Consider the following 12,532-nt stretch of genomic DNA (forward strand, 5'->3'; position numbering starts at 1 on the left):
AAGAAATATAGAGAAGATGCATTTTTTTAAAAGTGTGACAAGGTATTAGAGAACCAATAAAGTGACATTAAATATCTCTCCTTCCTGACATAAGTTTTAGGTCTTCCAGTAATATTCAGGTTGTGAATGATTACCTCATGCCAGAAGTAAATGAAAAGTTGCAGACTGTGTGTGAAAGAGATAACGTGACCTTCTTAAAAAGATTAGGTCCAGTAGATCCTTTAATTGGGAAAACGATTAGACACGTGTTGATCAGATACTCGGCTGGCACTGAAACAGACTACCTTACAATATTAAACGTTAATGTACACAATCAATTATAAGTCAATTATAAACAGACTGATGCTTTAGATCATAGGTGCCAAACTCAATTCCTGGAGGGCTGCAGCTCTGCAGTTTTGCTCCATCCCTAATCAAACACAGCTGATGCAACTAATCAAGGTGTTCAAGATTCTTTTGAACGCCTCAGTTATTTGAATCAGATGTGTTTGATTAGGGTTGGAGCAAAACTGCAGAGCTGCAGCCCTCCAGGAAATGACTCCTATGCTTTATAACTACATTTCCAACTAATACTTTTGACCACAAAATCTGCAGAGTTGGATTTAACCCATGTTAAATCTGTTGGATTTAACCCATGTTAAATCTGTTGGATCTCTTAGCCTAGTCTCGTATTCACAACTACCTTTACAATCCCACAGGTAAGCAAGGATGTAAACTTTCACTACGGTGGTTTGCATTACTGTTCATTATGCAACACTTAATCTGCACGTGTCAGGCTTACCTACGCCAGAGGATTCGCACATCGTTCATCAGCCAAGCCCCTTTAAAGCCCTGACATCCTATAAAGAGCCAAACCATTCCCGCGTGCCATTTTCAGAGCGACTGCGTCTAAAGAAAGAAGTGGATGTTCGGGACTCTGAAAACAAATAGCTGTCTTGATCATGCCAAAGATCACATCCCCTTCCTGCCTCACTGCACCTCCAAGACTGAATTCCTGTCCTACTTGTTCCTCTACCTCTCCAAGATGCCTTTTCCCCCTGTAACCAAACCTCGGAGTCTTCCCAACTACAGTAAAGAGAAACTTCCAGGACCGTCGCCTGTCATTCTGGTTACGAGCACAGAAGAGAAAAGTTCTGTGAAGGAGCGGCTTAAAAAGTTGAGCAAGAAGGCCACGCCGCATAAAAGCAAGCTACCCACCAGTCGAGCCACCTCAGGATTGAGGATGGAGGGACGGAGTACATGGGTTTTGCCTTCAAGACCTGCAGGTCCAACAAGTTCCTCTAAAAGTACTTCAGGCATCCCGATCTCTACAACCAACTCCTCAAGCAAGAAGAGGCTTCCTGTTAGCGTTTCAGCAACAAGCATCCCAATGGAGCCTTGCAGTCCTCCAGCCTCCTCCGGATCAAGCCACGGATTGAATAGCGAATCAAACTTCTCCCTCAACTTGACTCCAGAAGCCACTTTGCTCCTGCAGAAACGTAACCGTGAGAAGCAGCTCCGCGCAAGTCGAAATAACTCAACATCCCTGCAACCCAAAGACCGTCTGGCGGCCAAGTCAAGTTTTCGATCCAATATCCCATTGGTGAAGATCTCTCTTCTCAATGAGCGTCACCGATACGATGACGTGGAGTATGAGGACGATGAAGAGCAAGGTGTGGATCAGAGCATCCTGCTGAAGTGTTCTGAATGGTTACGAGGGGTGGAAAATGCTGCCGGAGCGTCGGTTTTGGGAAGAGTGGATAAAATCAGTCAGAAGAGCATCTAACAGTTACTTGTGACTTGTGGTAGTTTTGAGTAGTGGTCGACTGATGTGGGGTCCTGCAGCGTCTATTACTGAACCAAAAGCTGGGTGCCTTATGGCCGATACATGCTGAACAATTTATTACTTGCAGAAAATGAGGTGTTTATATAATTTCAATCATTATTTTAGCCAGTTTTCACGCTGCTACTGGTGTGTTTTAGATTGAGTCATTGGAAACCAACACTTCTTGATTTTAATGGACATGGACAAGGATATTGGCTAATGATCGGTTTGCAACAGTAGGGAATGGAGCTAATACAAGCAAGGTCATGGGTTCAAACCCAAGGTAATGCATGCATGCATTCATTTTTTTTTTAAATATAAGCCAAATATGAGCTATGCATGATGTCGATTGACTGGCCTCTCAGTATTCTTGTGGAATTTTAGGAGTTCTGGATACATTTGGCAGCAAACCATGACAGAATCTGTGCTTGACTTGTCAAGTTCTGGCAATTGATTAACAGTGGAATTAAAATATCACTGCTGATTTGAAGCTGAATAGGAACCATATGATAATTATACCTACATTCAACTATAAGACCATCCAGAGGTCAAGCTCATGGCGCAACAAGAGTGTGTTTTTAATTTGTAATGCAAAAAGTGATTTGTACACTTTCAGTTTTACCCAACACCAGGTACCCAAAATGTTTATTGATCTAACTCTTAATAAAAGATGATCTCCATCCTCCCACAATTTAAAGCCCATCTTTTCCTCCTAAGTGCACGCACGACTCACGGATATATTTGCTGTGTTACTAAAAGTAGCTTAAGGGACAGGGTTTAGACAGACTTAGCAACAAACAACACTGCTCACTTGTAGCACTTCCTAATCTCATTAACAGACAAGTGACTTCACTTTTAGGCAAATAGCAAAGGTTAAAGTCACCAGTGGATGTTTCTGCAAGTAGAAAGGATTGTTGCTAGATGTTTTGGACATTTAATACGAATAAATATAGTATGTTTTCTACTTTATACTGTAATACCAGATTAATTATAATATACAGCGGGAAAAATAAGTATTAAACATCACCATTTTTCTCAGAAAACCTATTTCTAAAGGAGCTGTTGACTTGAAATTTATATTGAACGTTGATAACAACCAAAGAATCCACATATGCAAAGAAAACAAATCTAACTAGTTTACAAATTAAGTTATGTGAAAAAAAATTAAAGGAAACAGGGAAAAAGTATTGAACACATGAAGAAAGGGAAGTGTAGAAAGGCAGTGAAGACCCAGTCAGCAGCAGAAATCTCTCCGCAGTTCTTCAGCAACCCTCTGCCCTTCCTCATTGTAAATGAATATTAGCTGCTTCAGTCAAACATCTACATTAGCAGAATAATAAAGATGAAACCAGGCTGGATATTTCAGCAAGACGATGATCCAAAACACAGCCAAGCAAACTCTCTAATGGTTTCAAAGAAAGAAAATCAAGCTGCAAAATGACCCACCCAATCACCTGACCTGAATCCAATAAAAAAAATACAAAATAAAGATCAGATTTGATAGATGAGACTCATAGAAGCATCAAGATTTTTATACTCTGTTGAAGTTTTATATTAAGAATAAAATAAGCTTCAGTAGTTCAGCACTTCCTCCTTGTGTCATTTCATTGTTATTACACATTACTCATTTTTCAGATTTGTTTTGTTTTATTTTGATGTTTATATTGTTTGGGTTTTTACCAAAACAAAATCTGGTTCAATTACATGTCAACAGCTCCTTTAGAAATATTATTCCCAGGAAAAAACATGACGTGTTCAATACTTATTTCCCCCGCTTTTCATCATACACACAGACTATACGTTTTGGGATGACTGAAATAACATATATAGAAATTATCAAGTAATTTTATATCTCAAAGCAGTCTCAACAAGTGGTCTGCAGCATTTACTCTTAAGCCGATTCTCCCTGGCAAAGACTAGGTGAGGCCAAAAAGCATCATTAACATTTAATTTGCATGTGTTTTACATAGAAGTACAATGAGGCCGGCGAGCTACACATCTCTCCTATTACATCTTATGATGTAGACTGAAAATTTGAGTAACAAAGCAGTTTGAATGCTCCTAAACCTCGGTGTCAGGTGTGTTTAAATCTCTGTGTGCACAAAGAATAAAGCATTCAACCTCAAGCTATTCACACAGGAACTATTGACTATCCCAACACTTCGTTTCTGAGCGACATAACTCCAAATTGACGGTAGGCTGAAATTATACAAGGCATTCTTCAAGTCAATTGTGTTTAATTAAAATAGTATAGCTATTATTTATAGAAATGATCTATAAATAATAGCTATAGTATTTTAATTAAAGCTTTGAGATGTTGAAATAAAACGAAGATGATGGCTGGTATTTCAGATGGATGAGCTGGATGAAGATCAGCTGAAGAATCATGTGGAAAGTCTGAAGCAACAGCTCAAGTATAACCGAGTCAACACCTCCGTCTCTGTTCCAGAGTGAGTCTCTCACACACACAAAACTACATGAATGCATGTATAAACAGTAGGTGTATTTAAATAATTAATTTCTGTCCGTCAATATTTATAATTATTATATGTATATCATATAAAACGGCATATATATAAACAGAAATTACTAAAAACACTAATTATTATAATGTTCGAACATATCCATAAAACATTCAAATCAGATTTTGAAGTCCAAAGTTTAGTGAAGCAAATAAAATACATAAAGAAAGATTCCTGATAGATTAAAGCTTAGTAGGGCACTTAATTTCCCCCGTCTTCCACTTATGCATTTATTTTCAGGTTAATTAAATGGATGGAGGAGAAAATGACCGAGGATCCATTTGTGAATCCAGATGCCCTGAAGGACAACCCATGGGTGGAGTCAAGCAAATGTGTAATACTCTAGCAGAAGAGCTGTCGATCATCACTGTGGCAACAGGAGTGGCTGACTTTGAATATGATTAAGATGCAAATGAACTCAACTGCTTTGTTTTGTTTACTCTCATGACAATAAGAAAAGAAAGCAGATGTTTCTCAGTGAAAACATGTATTTATAAAAGTGTAAGACAACTATACAACAGCACAATAAAAAGAAAAAAATGAGGAGCCAGTGTTTTTTTCTCCCTTTTTCAAACAATTTAGATCAGTGGTCTCAAACTCAATTCCTGGAGAGCCGCAGATCTGCACAGTTTAACTCTAACCGCCTCCAACTCACACCTGCTTAATAGTCTCTAGTAGTCTTGAACACCTTCATTAGTTAGATCAGGTGTGTTTGATTAGGGTTGGAGCAAAACTGTGCAGAGCTGCGGACCTCCAGGAATGGAGTTTGAGACCCATGATTAAGATGATTGCTTTAACTATTCAGAACATTTTTGATGTTTACATATTCATTTGACGTGTACTTCATTCTTTCTCCAGATCAATTTACAGCAGCTCTCGAATGTAAACGTTTCTGCGCACTGCGTTGGACACACCTTCATTAAAACGAAACCAGACGTCGCTGTTGCCCACAGCTTTACCAATGTTCAGCACTCCACTCACTTTGCCATCTTCACCTGCAGAGAGAAGCCACATCAGCTCATATTTAACTCAGGGTTCGCTTAAGTTTATATCACTTTTTTCAAATAAATCCTTATCTAATCATGACAAACTATATAATGTTGGAAATCCATAAATACATATCTTACCACTGTGTTTTGTTTCGTAGGAAGAGTAACAGATTAAAACACATTTATGGCACGTTTCCACTGAGGGGTACGGTATGGTACGGTTCGGTATGTTTTATGGCCGTTTCCACTGTCAAAAGGCGTACCAAACCGAACCGTTCCACTTTTTCGGCACCCTTTCGAAAAGGTACCAAACACAAGAAAGGGTACCAAAAGGCGGAGCTAGATGCGCAGCTGAACGCTATTAGTTTACAGAGATACGTCATTCGCGTACGCAACAAGCCAGAATGAAAACAAAAAACCTGCCATGTTTAAAATACACAGCGAGAGATTACAGCGGAATTATATATACATATAATAACGAGCCATGGTTGATCCGGGCTCAAACAAACCTTGTCGTCGTATTGATAAACAGCCACAAAGCCATGGAGTACAGCAGAATCTACCCTGTGCCGCATTGTTTCTGAAGTGCGAGCGGTTTTGCTTTCTTCCTTGAGTTTGCCGTGCGTCTATATCTGAAATAACAAACTTCTTGAGCCTATGATAAAAACGTGCGCGTGATTATTGACATGCTTTTGAAACCTGATCCTGTCACACACTGCTTTTTCGCGCTTCACTCTCACGTTTGTCAAAGGAGAAGCCGGAAAAAAAGGAGCACATTATTTTTCAGCAAACATGAACAAAATGCCATGTATAACTATCATCTTCACCTTTTGGACTAATATGAACTGGGAATGATGGAATTACTGTCAAACAGAGGCTACATGTGCTGCTGAAGATTACAGACACAGATGAGAGGTTTACACTGACTGTGGGCTATATTTTGTGTTGTTTTTGAACCTAAATACGGACAAAATGTCTGCTGTGTGTAGTTCTTCTGTAGTTGGTAAGATATCGGAGACTGTAAGGGGCTGTATGTGTTTATATATGTTTATTTATTTTATATAATTACAGACGTTACAGTAGGCTGTTTCACACTGTCATTGATCTGCAGTTATAATCAACTCATGTTCATTGAAAAGTTAAGGGGTTTCAAATCAAACATCTTTGTAATTTACACCCCCAGCATATGTAGAGCCATTAAAGTCCTTCCTGTGCTTAACGTTTCATTTACACTTAATATTTACATTAAAAATGTCAGAGTAATGATGTTTTGAATGTCTCATTTTCAAAAATGTAGACCTTTTAAACAGTTTTGTATTTTGTGGTAATATTCAAATGCAGATTCAGAAATATTGAATAAATGTGCACGTGTACAATTCTTGTACAAGATTGAAATCTAAGACTTTTAAATTAAGTTTTTTCATTCAGTTTTTTGAAAGCAGCACAGTAATTGTTGAATACATATGTATAATTGTTGAAATAACACCATAAACTTTCAATTCAAGCACATTCAAGAACCATTTGTCTGAATTTAAAGTACATTCAAGAAGCCGAAGTGCTTTCAAGAAGCATGGGAACACATAATGTGATTTACTGTATGTTAGAGTATACATGTATATAAAAAAGCAACATACTTGTAGCAGTGACCACAGGCTTCTCCTTGGGTACAATGGCTCGTCCAAAGAAATCCAACTCAGGCTGTAAATGGGAAAAGGATAAATAAGCAAGCATTCACGTGTGTGAGCCCTTTGACCCTGATCCACTATTAACCCAATTAATGTTGGATTATTATGAAGCATAAGTCAAGCATATGTAAACAGAGACAGCGTGAGGTCAATCAAATTAAATGGTTGCACAGAATCAGTGCAAAATGGATAAAGAGGTCAATTTGCTAAGTAGTTCAGTGCAAAAGCAGCGTTTTTTATTCACATTAGCAACAGACTAAATTATTTAGGTGCTTTAGGTTCATTTTTGGCATCTTAAATTGAATCAACAATCAAAAGACAACTTTTGCAAATCTTGTCTGCAAAATACGTAAAATTGAAAAAATGTTACACAATGCCAGAGCGAAGCTGTAAATCTACAATCTCAGCACTAAATTTGCTACAGAAATACTTGATGGACTGGACTTAAATACAATTTTAGATTGTGTTAATTTTTTTTTTTTGGGGGGGGGGGGGGTTGTCTGGTGTGGGCCAAAAAACAAAACAATGCATTTATTCCTGATTTGTTTAGCTTCACACTATTTTTGAAGGGGACCTATGATGCAAAAATCTCTTGTGTGGCAACAGTCTGTGAATATAGTCACCTTCTAATGGTATTCATTTTATTTTTTGTATTAAAATTTGATAAAAAAAACTCTGCAGAAACACTTTGATTGACATTCTCCGTTTGCATGTGTCATCAGTGGGGGAAAGCCCCGCCCATTAGTGATGATCTCTCCCTCATTATCAAAGGACTGCCACTATGCTGACACATAGCTGAAAAAGAGCACAATATTATTTTATTTTAAAGCAACAGCCACTTATTAGTATCAAAACCAGTTTCAAAGAGGTGTAAAACATTATTTGTGGGGTATTTTGAGCTGAAACTTCATATACACACTCTCGGGGTATCAGAGACTTATTTTAAATCTTGTAAAAAGGGGCATAATAGGTCTCATTTAACACCCAACCTAAAGATATATAAAAAGTTTTTGCATTATTTGCAATAAAACTTACCAAACAACAAAAAAAATGCTGTGTGCTCGGCTAAAGATGCTTGCATGCGTGTCACAATTTTGCCACGTTCGATGCGATCCTGGATTAACATCTATGTTGATCCTGGAACATAATTTTTGCTGGAAAATGTAATCCTTACCTATTCTCTACCCCTAAACCCAACCATGACTGTAAATTATTCCCAAAATCAGAGGGGAATAATAGTTGGATTACAATCTACTATAAAGGTATCTCTTAATTCTGATTGGAATGTTGTTCCAAGATCAACATAGATGCTCATCCAGGAACATGTCATTCTTGGTGAAATCAGGTTGTTGCTTGTTGCATATGCATACAGAAAATGTGAATTTTATCAGTTGAGAGCTCATATGATCTAACAAAATGTGGAAAAAGGAGTCCAAACAGCATCAGAAATTTCCCTACTGCACACAAAAACCAAGATCTGGCTAGAAGACTAATAGTTTCCGACAGCCACACTGAGCAACATAGCATTTATGACAAGAAAACCAGGTATGCTTGTACCATTCTCTGCTTTTGTATTGTTAAATCCTGTTTTTTGGTTAGTTTAGACATCTTTAGTTCATTTAAATGTCCATGATTGAATTAAATCGTCCCAGAGAACATTGAGAAGTGGACAGAGGCCCATGTTTTCAGGGTTCAGTTGTTTGGTTGCAAACAAAAAGTAGAATATCAGCATTCACATTTATTCAAATGAACTACACTAAGGGTGCACTCACACTATGCTATCAGAACCGTGCCCAGGCACATTTCCCGTTTTGTTTGACAAGTGGGAGTGCTTCGAATAGCGCCCGGATGTGGTTCAATTGGCCAGCCCTGGCCCAGTTGGAAGAGGTGTGCCAGAGCGTGGTTCGGTTGGGCTTTGGCCCGGTACGCTTGTAGTGTGAGTGCAAAGCATGCCTGAGCTCTAAACTGAAGACGCGACGTCACTTCCTAATACCTCCTAATACCTGCAGCACGAGGACTGATAATTTATAAGCATCAAAAGTGCTGGATCTGTTCCGCAATATATTTGACTGTGTCACTGCATCCCAAATGACAAAAAATAATACAAAACGATATAACTAAAGCAATCTCCACCGTGTTGACCAAGAGCGCTTCTTTTCCTGGTAAACTAAACAGTCGCATCATCGATGACGTAAGCGTGCTCCGGCTTGGATGCAATGTGAGTGCGGGGGAGAGTGGAGGGTGGGGACAAACGTGCTTCAGCACAATTTAAGGCAACTGTACAAAGTGAGAGTAACACCCTTAGAGCAAATACACAATTGAATTGAAACCTGCAAGTGTGAACACAGCCTAGAATGGTAGGATTTCTGGTGCTGCAGAGATAGTTTAGAAAAATGCAAAGGATCTAATATGGTTTAATATGTGTTTTACCCTGCTCTCCACCACAGTCTGTTTTACGATGTTCTCCAGCCTCTGTTGATGGTTCCTGCTTGTCTGTTTCTTCACTTCTGTTTTCTTTTCCTCCTGATTCTTATTTACTGTCTCCATCTAAACACAGGACAAAGTATTAACCTAGAGATAATGATAATTCTGTCTAGACAAAAACACAAACAAAAAACATCTGTAACCTAAGCATCACAAGAACCTTAGGAAACCTACTAAATTAAATAGATTAAAACTAACGGAACATTCATTTCTGTATTTCAGAGTAATTATTAAATATTCTTTCTAATATAAAATCATTTAAATGTCCTTATACTGACACTTACATCATTTAATATTATTTTAAAAAATTTAGTTTTAAATGGTAAACATTTACAGTACAAAAGTATCAAATGCTAATCTTTTACAATAATGCTGATCAGTTAACTTTAACGCATAAACAATGAAATTTAATTACAGTATTCAGTTATTACTACATCTTGAAATTAATATTACCTGAGAATAATGAATGCTTTAGATTTACTTTAAATCACTAGTTAACATAACTAAAGCAGTTAACTAATATCAACAAATCCACCTCATCGTAAAGTGATACCACACAAATAGTATTAAATTGTCAATAAATATATAGAAACATTTGCACCAATTTATTATATTTTAGTTTAATAGCGCTTAAAAGTTTCAAATATATATATATTTTATTAAAATTCAATACTGCCTATATAATTTAAACACTACATTATGAAACATTAATCAAATGCACATTATAATTTTTTATATCATCATATAATCATTTACACTGATTATTTCTTTTTTTTTATTTATAGTATTGTATCAGTAATACAAATAAATAATAGTAATATATATATAAAAAACATAAATAATATACTCATTCATTTTTCTTCAGCTTAGCCCCTTTTTTATCAGGGGTCATCACAGGGGAATGAAGCGCCAACTATTCCGACATATGTTTCACGCAGCAGATGCCCTTCAGTACTGGGATTCACCCATAAACTCTCGCATTCACACACACACAGACATTCAGCCAATTCACCTATAACGCATGCCTTTGGACAGTAGAGAAAACTGTAGCACCCGGAGGAAACCCACACAAACATGGGGAGAACATGCAAACTCCACACAGAAATGCCAACTGGCCCAGCTGGGACTTGAACCAGCAACCTTATTACTGGGAGGCAACAGTGCTAAAGCACTGAGCCACCGTGTCACCTAAATAATATACTGTGTGCGTGTTTGTGTGTGTGTGTGTGTATATATATATATATACACATATATACACATACACATATATATATATATATATATATATATATATATATAATATATATATATATATATATATATATATATATATATATATAATATATATTATTATATAATAAAAGTTCTGAATGTAAATACACACAGTCTTGTGTGTGTGTGTGTGTGTGTCTTACTTTTTGTGGATTTTGATTCTGCAGTGCTCTCTCTCTATGTGTGTGTAAATCTTACTCTGTGTGTTCGTGTGCGCATCTCTTACTTTCTGTGGGTTTCGACTCTGCTGTGCTCTTTCCACCCTCCTCATCCTCTCCAGCTCTGTTTCCCTGGCAATGAGCTGCTTCACCTGATAGGTTAACTGTCTTCGAGGAGGTAACCCAGGATAATTCACCACATCTTCAATATTACTGTCAAAATAAACATACCGGTCAGAAACGTACCACATGTACAGTCAAGAACTAAAAACATGGTCATAGGGCTGGGCGATAAAATCGCTATCAATATTTATTGACCGAACACCATTGTCAATATCGATTAAAAAAAATAAAAAATTCAGTATGAAGGCTATAGTTTTATTGAAATGTGGCTACTAAGCAACCGCCTTGAAAGCAGTGTCAATAAGCTTAGGGTGCAAGTTTGTAATTTCCAATGTACAACTTGCACGACGTGCATATGGGAGCGATGCACATATGTTGGGACACGTGAAGCTAGTTGAAAAACATCTGAACTGTTCCATATGCGCGAGTACATTTGTAATGTTGCAATATGTCTATGATTAATGATAGTTAGTTCCTTTAGTTGAAAGCTCAGATTTGATTATCATAATTTGTTTCATTTACAGAGTTTGGGGTTTCCTGTATCATTATCATTGACACCTCACAAAGCTTTGTAAGTTCAGGATTGAATTTGATTGTCCAGTAATTACGCTCTACCACTGCACACTTTGTAACATTTTACATATGAAGTTTAAGAGTCTCTTTAACAATTGTTTATGAGATATTTTGATTAAATACTTTTGTTTTTGACTATTAAAACTAAATAGTGCCTAATAATGCTTTAGTGATGTTCATAAATTAAAATAAAGTGGTTAAATAAAAACATCCTAAAATTCCTAAATGTAACTTTAAAAATGTTCAATAATCATCGATATCAAATGATATGAAACATGATATCGTGATAATTATTTTTGCAATATCGCACAGCCCCATTTTGATCATACCAATAACGTTTACACAACATCTTAATATTATTGCCAAAGAGAATCTAAAAGAAGAGACTCAAATGAGAAAGAATCTGAAGATTAGATGAGAGTTGAAAGCAGGTGAGTGAAATAATCCCTCTTACTAAGAAGGTACAACACTGTTCCAGGAATAGATAGAAATGCGCCAATATGTGGACAAGCACAAGCAGATGAAACTCCAAAAGCAGGATTAGTTGAGTCAAACACAAAGTCATTTCTCGACAACAGCTGGAGAACTTTCTGGCTAAAAATGTGGAGCAGTTCACAATTGTGTGTTTTTTCCATATATTACTGCTGTTTTCATGTTAAAGTCAATACCATTCTTCCTTTGAGAGAGCAGGACAGTGATGAAAGTTCATTTCCAAAGTGAATTCTTCTTCATTTTGTCTCATATGCTGCTCATTGTAAAAAAAAAAGAGAGAAACAGAAACTTGCATACGGAAATTCTTGCTGTGTACTGGAAATGGTTGAACATCACAGTCTTGACTTTCAAAATAAGACATTAATTATAAAAACAGCATCATTTCAGCCATTTCTCCTCATAGTTAGATGATGCAATCAAAATGCATTTT

At 36.9% G+C, this 12,532-nt stretch overlaps 3 protein-coding genes across 3 annotated transcripts in view; 2 read left to right on the forward strand and 1 right to left on the reverse strand.

Moving 5' to 3' along the window:
• The first annotated feature begins 904 nt into the window (after window positions 1-904).
• LOC130221341 (proline-rich protein 18) lies at window positions 905-1,765 on the forward strand. Its single transcript, XM_056453767.1, has one exon. The coding sequence runs from the start codon at window positions 905-907 to the stop codon at window positions 1,763-1,765; it is 861 nt and encodes a 286-aa protein (XP_056309742.1).
• Window positions 1,766-3,690: 1,925 nt separating this feature from the next.
• On the forward strand, window positions 3,691-4,836 carry gng13a (guanine nucleotide binding protein (G protein), gamma 13a). Its single transcript, XM_056462568.1, has 3 exons — window positions 3,691-3,998; window positions 4,157-4,254; window positions 4,567-4,836. The coding sequence occupies exons 2-3, from the start codon at window positions 4,157-4,159 to the stop codon at window positions 4,670-4,672; spliced, it is 204 nt and encodes a 67-aa protein (XP_056318543.1). The 5' UTR covers window positions 3,691-3,998; the 3' UTR covers window positions 4,673-4,836.
• chtf18 (CTF18, chromosome transmission fidelity factor 18 homolog (S. cerevisiae)) overlaps window positions 4,783-12,532 on the reverse strand; it is a 33,951-nt gene continuing 26,201 nt past the window's right edge. Inside the window, exons 19-22 of the mRNA XM_056462557.1 lie at window positions 10,983-11,127; window positions 9,431-9,547; window positions 6,950-7,013; window positions 4,783-5,321 (exon numbers count right to left, since the gene is read on the reverse strand). Coding sequence (XP_056318532.1) covers window positions 5,191-5,321; window positions 6,950-7,013; window positions 9,431-9,547; window positions 10,983-11,127 — 457 coding nt within the window. The 3' untranslated portion in view covers window positions 4,783-5,190. The remainder of the gene's footprint in view (window positions 5,322-6,949; window positions 7,014-9,430; window positions 9,548-10,982; window positions 11,128-12,532) is intronic.

Source organism: Danio aesculapii, chromosome 1, assembly GCF_903798145.1.
Source record: "Danio aesculapii chromosome 1, fDanAes4.1, whole genome shotgun sequence".
Lineage (NCBI taxonomy): Eukaryota > Metazoa > Chordata > Actinopteri > Cypriniformes > Danionidae > Danio > Danio aesculapii.

What these genes read in the sequence shown, in the direction of transcription:
- gng13a (XM_056462568.1), top strand. Translation starts at nt 4,157, where the DNA reads ATGGATGAGCTGGATGAAGATCAGCTGAAGAATCATGTGGAAAGTCTG. An exon ending in ACCTCCGTCTCTGTTCCAGA is followed by an intron (nt 4,255 to 4,566) that starts GTGAGTCTCTCA and finishes ATTTATTTTCAG; the next exon opens with GTTAATTAAATGGATGGAGG.
- LOC130221341 (XM_056453767.1), top strand. Translation starts at nt 905, where the DNA reads ATGTTCGGGACTCTGAAAACAAATAGCTGTCTTGATCATGCCAAAGAT.